At 39.9% G+C, this 18,686-nt stretch overlaps 1 protein-coding gene across 4 annotated transcripts; it reads right to left on the minus strand.

Annotated features, from left to right (window-relative positions):
* Positions 1-882: 882 nt before the first annotated feature.
* On the minus strand, positions 883-18,007 carry u2surp (U2 snRNP-associated SURP domain containing). Of its 4 annotated transcripts, none has more exons than XM_061757787.1 (26): positions 17,889-18,007; positions 16,589-16,687; positions 15,536-15,650; positions 14,368-14,492; positions 14,192-14,262; positions 13,734-13,822; positions 13,537-13,572; positions 13,296-13,378; positions 12,687-12,852; positions 11,531-11,742; positions 11,217-11,260; positions 8,116-8,220; positions 7,970-8,036; positions 6,772-6,935; positions 6,543-6,705; positions 6,384-6,463; positions 5,987-6,074; positions 5,755-5,892; positions 5,051-5,240; positions 4,115-4,195; positions 3,977-4,028; positions 3,748-3,895; positions 3,188-3,298; positions 1,912-2,045; positions 1,643-1,840; positions 883-1,314 (listed from the first exon to the last, which is right to left on the minus strand). In XM_061757787.1, exons 1-26 carry the CDS (start codon positions 17,931-17,933, stop codon positions 1,173-1,175), a joined length of 2,946 nt encoding a protein of 981 aa, XP_061613771.1. In that variant the 5' UTR covers positions 17,934-18,007; the 3' UTR covers positions 883-1,172. The 4 variants fall into 4 exon arrangements, with proteins under 4 accessions (XP_061613771.1, XP_061613770.1, XP_061613772.1 ...); XM_061757786.1 differs by having other exon boundaries at positions 13,296-13,414; XM_061757788.1 differs by lacking the exon at positions 13,537-13,572.
* Positions 18,008-18,686: the final 679 nt, after the last annotated feature.

Raw genomic sequence — 18,686 nt, forward strand, 5'->3', positions numbered from 1 at the left:
TTTTTTGTCTGTGCTGTCATCTAGCGGCAAGAAGAAATAGCACACGAAGCAACAAATTGATTATAATACAAAATGAATATTAGATCGAAGGAAGTCAAATTTTATGATTTTTAAAGAAGTTATTAAGGCCACTTACTGCTCCTTCACAAAATGGCAACACCAGGAGTTGGCGATATGGACAATATTTTTAAGCACGTACGCTACACTAGGCATTATGATTCCGTTCGTACTTATTGCGCTGTAATTTATCACTAATGCAGTAGTAAAGCCACAATTACAGTAAATATTTGTATGACAAACACTACAATGCAAATAAATGCAAAACATCTCAAAGTACAGCTGTAATCAGTTTGTAACATGGAGATATTGGATGTCAAGGCCATAAACCAAGGACCTCCTGTCCTATATTATTGAACACACTTTTACAGTATTTTTTCTATTTGATGGATTTATGTTTCTATTGAGAATGAGTAAATATTGAGACACGGAAATAAAAAAATAGGTGGGAATAACTGAGTATAAAATTTGTATGAAACTTTTAACATTTATGGTTTTATAAGGTAGACAGGCGCCCCTCATGTACGTGAAATGTTTCTCTGTGTTCCTGCACCAAGAAGTGCTTTTTTTTTGCAATATCAAAAATCTGACTTTGCATGGCAAAGATGCCACGAGATGGGGGAAAGCACTACACGAAGTGCCTCAACCCACTTTAACATAGTTCTTTAGCACCATAACACAAGATGGTGCCAAAGCAGTATTTTTATATCAGTTCTTCGGTCTGAAAAGGTTCCCGAAAAATTAATTATTAAATCTGTGGGGGAGACCATAACATTTGATTTAAAATTGATTAAGACTTTTGAATGAATGCGCAGACACGCTAAACAGATTAGAAATGAAACTTTTATTAGGAATTATTTTCAATGAGAACTACAAAAACAGAAAAGGACAGCATGAATGAAAGGCGGACTATTGTCATCACACTCGATAAGTTCCACTGAGAGGAGTTTGGGGGAGGTGGACAAGCACAAGCACATTTTTGTACAATATAAAACAGCAATGAGAACCCCGCCCACCCATGCACATTTCATTGTCTTTACATTATAACAGCCCCATCAGCTTCGTTATACTACAATGCGACGTGGTGGCGGTGATTTTAAAGGTAGTCGTCGGCGTCAGTGTTTGCTCTTCTTGGACTTTTTGTGAGATCGGCTGTGCGGTGACCTGGACTTGGAGCGGGATTTCTTGGTCGACTTCTTGGGGGTCCGGGAGCGCGACCGCCGCGATCGCTTGGGAGTGCGAGGGGATGACGGAGATCTGGGAAGACAAAAGGTTGAAGAATGAAGAGTGTGCCGTTTATTTAGAAATGTGTGACATCATAACTTCATATAAATATATACTCTATATCCCCACAAGTGTACAGAAATTAAAATAAAATGAATGATAAAGACAATTTATGAGCCAATACAATTACAATTTCACATTTCTTAGACATTACACCCATACCATAATTCCGTTTTAAAAGTCAAATGTGGGCCTTAAGCACAGAAGTTTGTGCCCAGCAGCCCCTCGGTTTAGACCGAATGACCCATCTTGATTGCTACTTTGTTAGGCAAATACACAGGGCGCCCATTTTGTGTGGTACCTCTTTGAGGACTTCTTGACAACGGAGCGTGGAGAGTCCTTGTGAGAGGGGCGCAAGGATGTGTCCTTAGAGTATGATCGCTCGGAGCGCTCCGAGCGAGGGGACGGAGAACGGCCCCGTCTTCCGCTACCGCTGCCACGCGTGGGGCTGGGGGAGGTGCTGTGCCGGCGCTTCCTCTCGACAGCCGGGGACGAGTATCTGTCCAGACAGGAAGTGAGCGCACGTGAACGATCGCTTCAAGAGGAACAACAAGTGTACATTTGACTCACTTGTCTTTCCTGGTCGGCGTGTCTTCCTTCTCCTTCTCCTTCTCCTTCTTCAAGTCTTTCAGCCTTGCGTCCGCTTTCTCTTTGTCCTTCTTCTCTCGTTCTTTCTCCCGCTCCAGTTTCTCCTTCTCCTTCTCCTGCAACAGCACAATGAATACATATTTAACAAACGAAGAACATTTTTGGAGGCGTATTTCCACATTTTTCAATCGATTAAAACCATTCCAATTTCAAAATGTTTGGCACATTTTCCTGCATTTCCCACTTTTCCTGGAGAAAATTTTCCATTAAAAAGGATGTTAACATTTAGCCCATTTAACTTCATTATTCCATACTTCTCAACCAGTTCAAACCATTCCAAATGTGCAGCTCATTCACAACATCTTGGAAACCATTTTTCAAATTCCAAAAATTACTTTTTTTTTTTTTTTTAATTCCACATTTTCCATGACAAAATACCCAAATAAAAGCAGACATTTTACATACTTACCTGCTCCTTCCACATTTCTCAACCAATTCAAACCATTCCAATGTCCATCCATCCATTTTCTGAGCCGCTTCTCCTCACTAGGGTCCCGGGTGCTGGAGCCTATCCCAGATAACATCGGGCAGGGGGGGGGGGGGGGGGGGGGCACATACAAACAAACAACCATTCGCACTCACATTCACACCTACGGGCAATTTAGACTTGTCAATCAACCTACCATGCATGTTTTTGGGATGTGGGAGGAAACCGGAGTGCCCGGAGAAAACCCACGCAGGCACGGGGAGAACATGCAAAGTCCACACAGGCGGGGCCAGGGAATGAACCCCGGTCCTCAGAACTGAGAGGCAGACGCTCTAACCAGTCGAACACCGTGCCGCCCATTCCAATATCAAAATGTTTAAATCATTCAGAAAATCAGGAATACTATTTTCCAATAATGCCATATTTTCTACAAGAAAAAACATTCAAATAAATGGAGGAGCTAAAGGTTTACCATATCTCAGCCAATTCATGCCATTGTAACATCTCAAAATTCCCCCTAAAATGCTACTTTTAGTGCAATTTCTAATTTTCCATGCAAAAAATTCAACTGATTAAAATCATACAACTTCATTAATGGAGACATTTTTACAAAACTTACCGCTTATCTCACTACAAGTCAGCTTTTATAATTGTTCAAAGTCTCGCATTCTCTACATTTCCTGCATTTCAATTCATTGTACAGCATTTCAGTAGTGTCAACTCTTTGGCATTCACAGGCAAATTTTAGTTACTATTCTGCATTCTTCCTACCTTCTGCAGTAGTTTGTCCCTGTAATGTTCCACCTGCTCCTGAAAGCTCTGACCAGGTTTCTTGGGCCTCTTCCCCGATTCCAGCTCATCTTGGAACTTCATGACTTTCACCTTGTTGGAAATGACAAACAGCTCATTGTAACTATAGTGGAAGTGGCGCTATGATGGACAGTATACTTTTTAAAGGCTTGTATTGTGTTCCCTTGCGAAGGGACCTAACATTGCCGAAAACACATGAGTAATTGAAGCTTTTACTTTACTTTTGTCTCAATGTCGCTCCTCAAATCACTTCAACATAGCACCAAAAATGGGGATTTGCGAATGCAGAGCCGCAAATATAAGTAACTATTTAGGTATCTGCTGACTTCTGAAAATGTGATTGAGTGAAGCTGTTACATAACAGCGGGGCTAATTTACTTAGTAACTGTCACCACACTCAGTTTCTCTGCCAATGACATAACCAACTCGGCAAGGAGAAGGTTAATTTCAGTTTACACCTGTGTACCAAGTCAATTATTACGCCTCCTCCTTGGTCATTTAAGTTTTATTGAGTCTCTCACCTCTATCTCTCGTAGCTTGGTTCGCTTCTCCTCGTTCATTTCGGACAATTTAGCCTTCAGGTCAGTGTCGTCCCTGACGGGGTTGGAGTAGCTCGGGGTGGCAGTTGCCGTGCGGGGGCTCTTCTCGTCGTCGCTGTTCTCTGCATACCTAAAACAAGCCACGCCCATTAAGACACAATATAGGCTAATGCTTTCCAACTGTGGGAATTATAACCCTCGCCTCCTTCACCTTTTTGGTTCTTCAGGCTGCTCAAATGCTTCCCATTTTGAGGTGGTCACAGCTAAAGGCCAAACAAAAGACGACGTGTTTAGACAGAGAAACATCTTATGACTGCATTTAAAAATGAAAAGTTTAACGCATTCCAACCTTGAGATGCCAGCTCCGACTCGTCCACGGCTTCCCATTTTGAGGGCGCCACCTTGAAAGTGGCCTCCTTGGACTGGTCGACTTGAAAAAAACAAAGACCAAATTGTACATGTAGATACATACCCTTTAAAATAGTGTTCAGTATTCCGATATTTGAGTGCATTTAAGAAGAGCTGATTTTTTGACTTTCCTTCATAAAGAAGTTCCTTGCAAACTTGCAATTTTACATTGTTTGATACCTGAATGTTACTCCAATTACATTGAAATCGTTTTGCAAGTTTGCAATATGAATTTGAGAAATAAAACTGTTGATTATCTAAAAAAGAAACCAATTGGTCGGTCATTATTAAGTGACATGCCTTATTTTCTCGTGTATTCATAACTGCTCTAGAACCAAGCAAAAATATAGTTTATCCAAATACTCAATTATTCAATACAATTTTCATTAGGTTACTCGAATACTAAAATATTCAATAGCTGCATCCCTAATAGCCATGTAAAAAGGTATCATGTTGGGATACTTTTATTCAGACAACAGACAATTTGGATGTGCTCTCCTTTTTTATTCCTAATGTATTTCAGAGGTATTGGATCAGGATACTCCAAATCCAATGACTAACGCAAAACCGTGATTGGGACATTCTTAAAATAACTAGTTGGTTAGAACTCCATTAATAAAAGAGCTCAAAGTTAACTTGCATTAACACTTAGTATGAATTATAGGAATGTTCAGATTAAATAAATGTTTTAAAAAGGCAACATTTCAAGCCTGGAATTAATTCACTTCACATTATTTATTACGAAAGGAATTTGTTTTGAAATTAGAAGTAGCAGTCAACCAGCATCACAGAATTTATTGCGTTTGACTTTGGCGCTTCAACAATACATTCATTCAGCATGAATCATCTTTATTATATTTTCCTCCATTTTACTCACAAGGTATCCCATCGATGTCCTCCTCCACGGGCTTGATGGGAACGCCATCTAAGTCATCCAGGGGGGCTCCATCGATCATGGCCCCGTCGTTGGGCCCCGCATCGATGGGCAGCCCGTCCATGTCTTCGATTGGCGAGCCGTCCACATACTCTCCTATTGGCGCGCCGTCGATGTCTTCTGTGGGCTCAGGCTGCGGAAAACGTCATCATCCAGTGTTAGATTGGAATGATACATTGATTCATCCATTTTTAATAGTTAACACTTCTGACAGACAATGAGTTATGTAGCTTGGCATAAAGTCATGATTTACGTCATAATTGATTCAAGCCCTACTAGTTTGCTTCCTAAAAGGGCTGCAGTCAAAATCAAAACAGACGAGGAAATGAGTACAGTTTCAAATGAAAAATAAATTAATAAATAAAAATTAACAATTTGTGGTAACTATTGCAATACGTATGTAGACGTGGGAAATGGAGAGTGAATGTTTTTAGGCTGCTTTTCACAATGATACAAAATATTTTAAAAAGTTTATTACAATGTTTTTAAACAAAATAAAACCTCTCTAAATACACAATTTTTAAAATAATTGTTACCATTGTGGAATAAGTATTTTGTTGTGGAAACACTTATGGGAAATTCAAATATTCACAATCCATAGTTGACTGTTAAACCACATTTTTTCTAAATACACCCTTATCATTTACCTCAACAGGAATTCCGACAGGCTCCTTTTCGGACGCCAGGTTCACGAGACCCAGGAATATGTTCTGCAACTTGATGAGGAAGGGGTCTGGATACACAGCCCAGTCCTCCCATGCTCGGAAGCATGACATCACACGTTGCTGTAACCATGGAGACAATATGGCTGAGTGGGAAAAACACATACTCCTGCCTGAGGTCAGCTTTATAAAATTCTTCATGTTTCGTTTTGCATACCTTAAAGTTTTCACTCTGCAGGTGACCTTGGGTGGTTTTATACGTGGCGTTGAGGTCTGCAAAAATCTGGCAGAGCTTCACTTCAAAACTGTGAAGGAGGAAGGGACAAAAGGAAATGTGAATGTCACATGCCCGTGCAGTCAAAAATGAGTGTGAAAGTGTGTTGCAGCCATTAGTACAAGTACTATATTTTGCAGTTACAATTTGCCTGTGTTCCCTAATGTATGTAAATGCCAAAAGGTGACTTTCATGACATAATACAGTTTATGTAAAGTGCTTATATACATATTTGTTTGCCCATTTGTAATGTAATGCTGTATAAGCAATTCAAAAGTCACTTTCCCTGAATATGTCCCCTTTAGGCGAATAATTCACATATGGAAGAGCGCTAACTCACTATTTTCTGTAGTAGGAGGCGTTGGTTACTTTGGCGGAGGAGTTGTACAGCACGTCAGACACCAGATATAACCGTGCAATCTGAAACAGTGACCGAAGTGTTCAATTGATTGAGTGTATGATGAAGGGAATTACTATGATAATAAATCTGTGTGGTTACCTTCTTTGGGAGAGGGGTCTTAAGGATGGAAAGGGACTCCGTGACACATTCCACGATCTCTTCAGCGGCTTCGGCGTGAGTGAGACAAAACAACATGGCCTCGGCGATGTCGCCCCTTCTGGGTGTCAAGCCACGAAGCATCTCCTCTAGCTTGTCTCGCTCACTGTAAACATGCAGAGGAAAACAACTATTTTTCCAAACACAACTTCTATAATCGCACGTGTCTTACTCTTCTTTCAAGCAGCCTTTCTTGAGAGAGTCCTCCTCTTCCTCCTCCTCTTCGCCATCATCGTACGGACCATGGAGGTAGGGATTGAGTGGTGGTGGGCGCCAAAGAGAGCCGTTCTTGAACATTCTAAAGTCATCTGTTCGCCATTTGACTGGTGCTTCGCCCTGGAAACGTCACCATCTAGTGTTAATATCACAATCATAGTCATAGACAACCACCTCTGGATTGTTTTTTTCGTACAAGTCTAAATTACGAGTGCAGTTGCTTTATCAAGAATGCTTAGTTAATCGTAATTGCAAAAAGGTTCAGATCAAATATGTTCAGCGCTGCACCCCAAAGGTTCCTGGCCCCCTCGAAAGTACTACCCCCAAAGCAGAGTCATCTTTTAACACCAATAAATCAACCTGGAACTGAATTTTATGATAGGTCCTGTAGTGCAAAGATGCAATGGTCTTTCAGTAGTTCCTAGTTTCAGGGTAAAGTTCCTGTGGTCGAAATAGGCCTCAAATGCTGATACTGCTGAATGAGAAGCCTCTTTTACACAGAGATGGTGCAAATTGGCAACATGAGAGCCTTTGACAAATATTAACATTAAGCCACCTTTGGTTTTTACACAGAACAACATTACCCCCACTCTGTGTCAGTACCTGGAAAAAACAACAACAACAACCTTAGGAGGCAGTGGAAACATTGCACCAACCCACTGACTGTACTCCCAAGTACATCGCTTTACAACTACTTAATACCCAATTACTGATTTTCATTTGAGTGATTTAAATTTATGGATGTGATTCTAGAAATGTTTCTCATACAAATATTTGCTCAAATTATGACTTAATTACTGCGTTAGCGTAGTACATTCTAAACGCAACTCTGACATAAGCCAAGCACCACCTGCACTGTGTAAACAGAATAATGAAAAATTAGTTAGGCATCTCACAATTTGCAGCGTTGAGGTTATAAAAAAAAAAAAAAAAAAAAGCAAACAATGATCACAATGATCAAAAATACACTTATTTACGGAACATACAATAGTTCACATTTGGGAGCGTCACCATATTGTGATATGGTAGTTGTGCGATTATTTACACTTGCACAGATTTTTATTTTATTTTATATTTATTTTATAAATCTGACCATGACCGTGTTGCCCAAAAACATTTCTTTCTATTAGATACAATTAACATGTGTTACTAACCTGCAATATAGTGTAGAGCTTCCACCTGTAGTAAACATGCGCTGGGCTCTGGTTCTCAAACAGAAACCTTTAAGAGAACACAAATCAAAATGTCATACCAGGTGGTTTGGTTTACGAGTCAGTGGGACAGGGGAGCTATGGCTGACCTGTACATGGGGTTGTTGATTTCCCGGTTCATGATCATGGCTTCAAACATGGGGCCTTCACGCACCACAAACTCGATCATTCGGTGGATGAGAGAGAGCAAATTCCTACAAGAAAGACACAGTTAAAGCGAACAGATTCAGACCGGCTGGCAAGTCTAAACAGCTACACTAAACAGTTCTATTTATGCTCGGCGGTTTGGAACACTTTGAACTGTTGCCTCTTGAGCGATAATTTAATAGTAACTAAATTTGCTGTTCTACTCAAGCACTATACAAGTAAACAGACTTTGTAGAGCAACAGAGGAATAGTTCAAGTTGCTAGTCTAACTAAAACCGACATGGACGACAGTCTTAATACCGGAAGACCCAGAAGGGTGTTTACAGCTGACGACTGCTGAATATCACATTTCCTCAAATAGTGACCGCCTCTCCAATAAACACCACGTCCATATTAAGTCACCAGGTGTGTCATTCAATTATAAAAAAATAAACACATCCCCTCACGTCAACCACCCCTCACCTAATCAGGGGGAAAAAAAAAATAAAAAAAAAAAGCTCATTCTGTAACTGTAATGTCCTCAGATTAACTCTGTTGCTAACCAAATCAGCAGCATCTACTGAAACATGAAAGCAGTATTCCAGATGAATTAAAGTTGTCAACAACGCTGTACAGTGTTAACAATCTTGAGGTCTTTAACGACTATTAGCGTTGCAGTACTCTGCCATGAAGTCGCTACATAATGTTGTGCGGCCACATTTATGCTACAAGACCCGTTTTGTATTATTGTATTTATTTTTATTTTTTTTTAAGTTTCTCTTGAAATTCATTGTAATGTCCGAAAAGTAAATTTGTACAAAACCAATTTTTATACCTTGGTGGTCAATAGACACTTGAGCCCTTATTTTAGGGTCTTATTTTGTTTTGTTTTAAACTTTGTTCCCGTTTTGTTTTTAAATTATCTTATGTTCAACTTTCTTGTTTGCTCCCGGCCCCTATTTTTTTTTTTAATTCATCCATTATTTTCAAATTCTATTCTAAAAATAACCCACAATATTTATTGCTGAATATTATTTTGGAATCTAATTAATAAATGCCCTGGCCACTATAAAAGGAAATATGGTAGTTAACGACAAAATATAGCATAAACTGCATCTTAAAACAGAGGCAACATTCAAAAGGTGTCATGTGACCAAGCATAAATTCCAAATAATCTATCACTTTGCCTATTTCAATGTGAATGACTACTATCAAGTGATATTTGTGTGCAAGTTAAGGAATGCCCTGGTGTCTGTATTATATAAGTGCAGTTGAGTTGAATGTTTTTAATGCACTGCTCAGACTCTTTCAAAGACACTCGGGAACGTGACACACTGACAGGACGCCGGCTGGACAAAAATTGGTCCAAACTTCGCCTCTCGGTGTGTCACTCTGCTCTGCTGACTGGTGTGATGTAGTGTGTAAGGAAGCATCAACGTCTTAGCGGTGATGCCGAGTGGATAACTGGCGGTCATTTTTTGGGAGATGGTGGCCAAATTGGACAAATTAATGAATTCATCATGACAACACAGATCACAATTACTTGGTATTGGAGCCGATCGTACCAATGGCGGGGTACAATCCCGTATACTTTCCCAATCCATCCCATGACGCCTTTTTCGGATCCCGCGCTGCCGCAGACAGTTCAACGTGTGCTGCTCACCAAGGCCATTGTCAAAGGTCATGGCTAGTCTAATTCATAGTGGCTTGTTGGGATTTGGCAGTGGGGCCGGATTGACTTGAGGTCCCAATGGCGTGACAGAGGCCACGAGGGGAGGTTGGCGTAGGTGAGCAATAGTCAGACGGCGGGTGTGAACGGCTAGAATCTGATGTGGTGTAGCGACAAATGCAACATGTTTAGATGAGCGCTAAACTAACGTGCCGGAGGAATACAGCGGAACCTTCAAAGTCGAACGCAATCTGTTCCATAACGGCAACCTCTTCAGGATAGAACCAGAAGAGTTTTTCGTTTTATGGTGGGTCATTCAACTTCACTGCCTTGTTCATACCACACGCAAAGATGATTTGAACTTTTGCCGCATTTAATTATCATGAAACTGTGTAGATGAAACTGTGTTACAGGTAACTCCATGCATCTCTGGGAGAGTTACTCGTCTTTTGATTTTTTACTTTCTACATGATTTTTTTCATCGAATTGGTCGTGTACTTAATCAAGTTATGTTTATATTAGAAATCACATAACGACTGCGTGGTGTGCATTTAGGGACACAAGGGGAATTATTTATATTGGAACGCTTTAGCTAACACTTTAGTTGTATTGCTTGAAAAATGGGATTAATTCTGTTAATGGAGTCACAGAGCTCCGAGGACTGCGGTGACACTTTTACATAGTGCACCCTAGAGATCACACTGAGACGCCACTTAACTGAAATGCCTGGTGTTACAGGTTATATTTAAAGAACATGCAGTTGGATGTTAAAATGTCAGTTTGTTACACTTATAGTGTTACATTAGGGTGAAACGTATGCCATGTTCAAAAAAAGTTTGTGTTTTGGAACAATATTTGATTAAAATAAAACATATTCATCACAATTGCAAGACTTAATGGTATTTCAAGTTGTTAAGTGAAACTGGCTTTGGGGCCAGAACTAATAGTAAAAAATACTCGCTTGACAGACCCGTTACGCAGAGAGAAGAGGAAAACCGTTCGGGTCCTTTTCATTCTAGTCAATGGCAATCATGCTTTGCATTTGCATCTGCTTGGTGAAATTATTTTGGATATACCATAAATATTTGACTAAATGCATGTTATTTTTTTTCCCTGAAAGTTCTGGTTAAAATCCAAATCCAGAGCGTTTCACTTTGGAGGTTCCATGTATAAGCGAGTTTGAACAATAAAGACCACATGTGCATGACATTGTGTGCGTGTAAGCGTCTGTGTATGAAGAGATGATGACCTCAACCATTGCTCACACACACAGACCACCCTGTAGAATGCAGTGATCAACTGATCCAGCTTCAAAATTATGGGATGTCGTTTGTGTTGTTTTGGTTTCTGAGATTGTACACCAATTTAGGGGGAAAAGAGGAAAAAAGCATGTACCTTTCTGTTGGGATAACCACTTTGACTATGGCTTGCGACAGAGTCTGTATATGAAGTCACATCAGATAATAAACATAGAACGTGAGTATTGTTAAAAAGGCAACAGGTGAAATATAAAAAATGCATTTGAAAAGTGACACTGGCCTAGTCAAAACCTCTACCAAAATCAATCATCAAGTATAAACTAATTCAATTAAGCAACAATGATAGCTAACAGGAGCTACCTTTCACTCAATAGAGTAACATTTAACAAAACACTGGTAAAAACCCATGAGAAAAACAACACACAAAAAAAAGCTGTCATTGCGAGTTACCTTCTCAAAGTCCTCCTTGTTTTTGGGTGGAGGGACCAGGGGGGCATTGGGGTTCTTGAGCCTCTCGCGGGGCTGTGCGTTGAAGGGGAGGCCCGAGGGAGGCGGCGGGAGGGTGTGCTCCATCATGGATGGAGGGATGTAGATGGGGTGGGGTGGAATGGGCACGCCTTTGCCCCATCCAAGTTTCATCTCAAAGTTCATGATACTCTTTCCTGCAGTAAACATTCAAAGAAGAAGAAAAAAAAATTTACTTCTGGTTATTGCTATCTGAGCCTGCCATGGACTACTTTTTGACTCCGTTTTACTTTTTGATCATCTAATTGTTTTGTTTATTTCATTATCATTACCAGTACCACCTCAAAAATACTTTTCTCTCCAAGAACCACCATAATGACCAACATTAAAATACAGTAGCATAGTAGTCAAAAACAAGTATATTTAATATATATTATATATAATAATGTATAATATTAAAATTATCCCAAAACTTGTCTCGCTCCCATCGCGCCAACCTATTTCTCCAGTGAGTCAGCAGTAACATTAGTCCATGCGGGAAAAGAATTATCGCTGCAAAGCCTTCAGGCTGAGATTTTGCTTTTATTTTTTTGTTATCGAAAAATTTAAGTTGTTTGATTAATCGTTTCAGCCCAAATTGAAAATGCATTGCACATGAAAGTTAATTTTACCTAAATAAAAGTTTAAAAACAAACGGTTCTTAAATATTAAATGTATTGAACTTAAAAAGCTAAATACCACTGAACTATTCTTGGGCAGTTAGCAATCGCATATTTTTTTTGCTACTTTGTGGATTTATTCCCATTGTGCAAGGTGGCCATTATCAGTAAGTGGTGAGAGGAGCGATGGCATAATAAGACTGATATAATGCATGCATGGGCCCATACATGCAGTGAACTTATTTGACTCTGGTGTATAATTCCAAGCTGTTGCATTTATTTGTGTTATACAAAGAGTGAAGGCAGTGATGTGCATGAGCTATAGTGCCAGGCATTGGCCCACTTCTTACAAGCGTGAAAGAGGAAACGCATCAGTGCATCAGACCACTCACACTAGCCAAACGTACCGGAATGCGTCAAGGGGGCTTAAGCACAGTTCAAATGAGTATCCCCAAACACATTTCTGAAACGAGACAGCATACCGTTAAGGTTTTTGAGAGCCCGCTCGGCATCCCTCCTGTTCATGAAGGCCACAAAGCCACAGTTCCTCTCCCGTGCCCTCTCCTCGTCAGTCCTTGGCCACATGATCTTCACACTGGCCAGTGGTCCGTAGCGGCCAAACTCTTGACACAGCATCTCCTCGTTCATCTAACACAAACCAGGACACCGCATATGTGATGCATCTTAATAAATGTTTATTTTGGAAGGATCAACTAAAGTTACTTATATAGACAAACAACCATTCATTCACACCTATGCACAATTTAAGAGTCCTCAATGAACCCCTTTAAATATTACTGTACTAAACACTGGCGATTTGAAAAAAATAAAAAGAATTGCCTTTCTAGTGCGTTTCTTACGAGAAAAGGATAGAGGTTACAGATTGTTGAGCAGACACACAGATTGCATTACACTTGGTCCTCAAGCTAGCCTTGTGATCACAAACACAAAACTGTTTACAGCTACTTGGAACCTAGCATATGAGAATAACCTTGGGTAACATGATGTTTCTATTTACATGTTGCAGCCTGTTGTGCTCTATTACATTTTTGCAGGCGTACCTAATGATGAGCATGACTGTGTGAATTTACCTGTGGATTGATGTTTCCCAGATACAAGTTAGTGGTGGACGGGTCGCCGACGTCATGCGAACCGGGTGCGCAGTCATCCAAAACTGCAGAGACACAAAAAAGAGGAAATTTTCCAACTGCTGTCCGATGAGGAGACGTGTTGTTGGCCAGGGGGGGAAAAAATAAAAAAAAATGTATAAACATTTTTAAAACTCATTCAAAAAACGATATTCACAGCCACTGTATTCAAAGTCAAAATTACCACTGGACGGACGGTTTCTTCGTGAAGAACCATCCGCTAAAAGAAGCAAAGAGGCACTGTAAATTAAGTTTGAGGATAAGGCGCAAATCAGCGGGGTGAGCGGTGGCACAGATGACATTGGGGCCAAGTCAGACCTAGTCTTTTTATGTTCTAGTAGTCATAAAAACACAGTGGAGCAGCTTTTGGGGCACACTTACATGAACGTCTTCCCTCCACGCCGCCTAGAGGTTCAAAACGACTAACTCGCCCCTTCATCTTGTGTCTTTCGTCCCTCTCCTCCTGAATTCTAAAAGGAAATGGGGGGCAGGAAATGAAATCAATAATCTCACATATGAACGTCACAAAGGTTAAGTAGGATAGACACGTACAGACAATCTGGCCAAATGTGAGTAGTTTCCCCTCCCTTACGATCAAAGTCAGCAAAACACGATTATTGGATGTCTCAATTATTATCTTGAGTGATTATCCTTTGGTGTGGGAAGTGTTAAGAGTGAGTTTTCCTCCCCGATCTGGCGAGAAAACATTCTGTGCTGACAATCGTAAACATTAAATCTGTTCAATATGTGTGATGGCAAATCCGTATGTATCTGTAACATGTAAAATAAATCATTAGGCGTGTCCCCTGCTTAAGACTGCAATGAATGTTGGGACGTACTGCTTAAGCTCTTCCTTGAAAAGCTCCAGGTTGCTCTTCTTCTTTTCCTTTTCGTTTGTCTTCTTGGCAGACTGCAAAACAGTTGGGGAATTTGTGAATACAAGCAGAAAAAAAAGACGGAAAATAAAGAGGTAAAATGACAGCGGTTTGATTTTGTCACTGCATTTGGTACTCACATGGCGTTTGTCTACTGTTGAAAACTGAGTTGGGGTTTCCAGGGGTAGGATGCTTTTGGATTGGGAATCAAAGCGTGACTTGGGCTTGTACAGTTTGCCTCTCTTCTCATCTGTTGATGTCTCTTCTAATGGGAAGACCAACAACACGATTAAAACATCAGGCTACACCAGGAAAATGGCAGGTGGGTTTTAGGGTGTTTAGACTAAATATAAATGGATTCTCTCTATATACTGAGACAGAAACATGAGGGCATGACGTACTGCCTCCATGTGCGAAAATTATGTTTTTCCTCTTCAAGTCCACAGTCTGAGATCTGCTTGGCTCCGCAAGTAGAAGTCCCTCAAGCCCTCCTTCGGTCGTAATGGTGACAAAATGTGTACTTGCCATTGACGCAAAAGTAAATGGGGCGGGGTATACAGTTGCTATATGAGTCACAGTCTCTAAAAATGGGCTAATCCCCCTCACCACCCCCTGTTAAAAAGACATTTATTCGAGGATAAGTAGTACATTTTGAGTACAACTCATTCGTTCGAGAACAGAGTGGTAATTTTTCTGAGCTAAAAGTCTGATTTGAGAATTTGGTTCAAATTTGAGTCAGGTCACTGTTGCCATGGTAACAACATCCTTACTCGCCATTAGCCCAGTAGTATATTGGGTATGACATGCGTTGGCTCTAAGAGCTGCAGCTAACACATTTTTATAGAATCAAGTATTCTATCAATTATCCCATCTATTAATCAGATAAAATTTATTTTGCATTATTAAACACTAACGTGCACGTGAGGGGCAAGTATTATTTTAGTCCACTTGGGGTAGTCATCCTCACATTCTACTGTATTATCTGTGACTTGGAGTCTGTATGGCTTTTGGAGGTGGGCCTAGCCCGGTGAGTGACATGGTGTCACCGAATGAGCATGGAGAGTTCGCAGGCTCTTCAGTAGCCAACTCAATCAACGAGATAAAAAAAGGTGTGTAAAGTGTCTATAATTCCAGATCCTTGGGGTATTTTGACATATGTTTGTTACAGACATGTAAAGAAACATGGGAAATGTTTCAAACTATGAAAAAAATACATCTTTCACACAATACCTGTATACGTATCGACTTAACATCAGCCATTAGATGAACAGGGTCTTTGTGTTCATGTAAAATCCAGGAATAGCGTACCTTTTGTGGCATTTGCAATCCCACCGCGGACAAAAGCTTTGATCTTCCCCTCACTGCCGCCTTCAAAGGCAGCAAGGAACTCCTCGTAGATCTCCGCCGCTGCACGCTCATCCTCCTGAACACAGGAAGCAAAAAAATAAATCACACCATTCATTCATACCTTTAGCTGCAGTTTTATGAATATAGTTAACCTGGCCAATAACCTGGAATCAAGTAGTGGCTGAATTATATGCATAATTTTGTGCTCTTTCTGTAACACCCTAAGATACCAGCCAACTGCTTAGTTCCTTCTAAGGGGTACGTTAGCGGAGCATTAGCAGTCCAACAGGCAGACGAGGCTCCTTGTGGGGTTGATGCCGGAGAAAGCAGGGTAGATACCATGGCAGTGAAATATCAAAGCTCGGCTATGTACTCAACCACTGAACACCCAATGTTTAGATTTAGATTAAAATAAATGGTAATGATGTTTTTTTTTTGTTTTTGTTTTTTTAAATGCACTGGAAAATTCCGGGAGGTCTGTCGGGCAGGCAAAGCAAGTTGGTAAATTTATCAAAATGACGCAGAGAAAGCTCGCTATAGGCAGCGAAGGAAGTTGACAGCTAAACAGCGTTAGGTACAGTGAGCATCCAACTAAATATTGTAATTTGCGATATATGTATTACAAAATTTCAACAAGGGGAAAAAAAAAAAAAAAGTTTAGTTTCTTTTGTAACCATGCATGTCTTATTTCCCAAAGAAAAAGCATCTTAAATGAGCGTTATTCTGCCCACCTTGAACGTGCTGCGCGCAGTTCAGCACGTAAACAGTTTTCCAAATAAGAGGCACAGCGTGCTTACTTCAAGCTGTTTGTCACCTCCAGTTGACGTTTACTGTAAAACTCACACTAAACGTGCATTTAAACACTAATTGTTCACCTAAACCACATAACCACAAATCAATTACAAACATTTTTAGGTGGGTGCGGTGTACAATAGTCGTGAATTTCCGCGGTTTATGTCAGGGCTTGGTCCAGTTAGCGAGGGGTCACCGTATTCCACATGTACATCAACTCACTTTCTTCTTGATCTCATCCTGTTCCTTCTTGCTGAGGGTTCTCTTGGCCACGGACATTTTGCCGATGCTGAAAGACTTTAGTTTGCTTTCCAGCAGCGCCTGTGGATGCAAAATACAGCAACTTTTAAACCATTATGAGCAACGTGACAAATGGCCGCCATCTTTGTGGAATAAAAAAAAAAACACACACACACACATCAGCACTTTAAACACCTCTAAAATCCTCCATAAATAAATTCACAAAAAAATATTGACAACCAAACTGCTCATCTCACAAATTATGCTCCATTTACATTATTTAAGTAGAGTTTTTAGGCCAATTGACACCATTTCAAATATCACAGTAATTTTGACGTGTCAACACCTGTGAATTTCGGCCTGTACGAGCTTATTGGTGGATATTTTCAATTGAAACTCAGCCAATCAGAGAATGGGTTCCTCAATTAGCAGGTGAAACTAAAGTGTCAAGGAGATATGTTGAGAAATGATCAAGTTAAACTGTTTTACTCTAGTTAGGGTTTTTTTTGGCATTGTTTTTTAACCAGATTTTCTTTAGGCGATATCACACAAAAACACTCCCCAAAAAGGCATTTTCTCCTGAGCACACAAAAAAATGTATTTCTGCAAAACTCATCATCCGATTTTCAAAATTCTTGGTGTGTTCTACTCAGGTTGAAGTGGCCATTCTTGCCGGTCTTAGCATTTTGACAGACTGTCAGATTTAGGAAACATTGTCACGTTGCTGCCATTATGGATTCATGTGGATTTATCATCATCGTATTCTTGATTTGTTGACAGCTCGCATTAGCGCTGCTTAATCTGAGCTACAATATGGAAAAGTGTGCCATTGTATTGTCGTAGTAACAGTACAGTTCACGTTTAATTCGGTTTGTTAGCAGCAAATTAGCACAAATAGCAGGGGGGGGCTTCCACCGCTCGAGTTGTTAGGCCAAAATGCCTGTTAGTTAAACGTTTTCTACATTTAAAACGCATTTCATCGTAATAGCATGAGTCAGATGCACTTAAAATTATAGCGGGGTAATATTTAACGAATTGATCATTTTGCGGGGGAAGGGATTGCGACTTTCGGTCCGGAAATTGCTAAAGCTAACGCAGTAGCAAGTGTGGCCACACAAGCGAAGGTTAGCAGAGGCAAAGTTAGCATGTTAGCACAGTGGCGTACAAGCTAGCACTGGCCTATAGTTCACATTGTCGCCGCCGTTCGACCCACATTAATACAAACATTGTTCACACGCCGCTAATATGAAGGAGTGGATGCAAACGGAAAGGGTAAATTCACCTTAGCGCTAGCCTTTTGAGAGCCTCCTGGCGTTCGCTCCGCCATTTTTTTTTTCGTGTGGAACTCAATCACAATCGATTGCCGACAAGTGGATCATCAAGCAGGCCAATATGAAAGCTAGGCCTCGTAATCGATCACCGATCACGCCACGTTTCCTCAACACTGAAAAAAAATATCTAACGAAACAATTTTTGAGTACGAATTCGTAAAAATTCCTTTGGCTCATGTTAAATTTTATTTGACTTACATTTATAATTTCATTATACCATAGACTCGAAATCAGAATAACGATTGAAAAAAAAATACATTTTACAATATAAATATATGCAAATCTTGCCACTATACATACTATATATATTATTTTGCATTCTATTTTTTAGTATATTATTTGTATAAAGGTTTAAAGGTAAGATCAATAATTATGCATATTATAAATAACAACACACTATAAGACATTATAATAATTATTGTCTTAATGCTCAAGCATTCAGACAATGATTATGATTCATTTTAGCCAGAATAAGATTAATTCTACATTTGTAGCTACAGTTTCCTTATTTTTCAACCGATTACCACCGTCCCAACTTTAAGCTAAGCTTTATTAATAATTAGAGTAACTTGTTAAAAAGTCAACTACATTCTTTTTTTTAAAGACAATGCCTACAGAATAATAAAATCGTGGGGGTAGATAAAATAAAGGGCTCTATAAAAAATACATCTAACATACTGTAAACAGACACAGATGTTTTCTTTAGATTTTTCATCTCTTCATCAGAAGGGGGGGAAATCAAGGGTTTC

Source organism: Phyllopteryx taeniolatus, chromosome 20, assembly GCF_024500385.1.
Source record: "Phyllopteryx taeniolatus isolate TA_2022b chromosome 20, UOR_Ptae_1.2, whole genome shotgun sequence".
Lineage (NCBI taxonomy): Eukaryota > Metazoa > Chordata > Actinopteri > Syngnathiformes > Syngnathidae > Phyllopteryx > Phyllopteryx taeniolatus.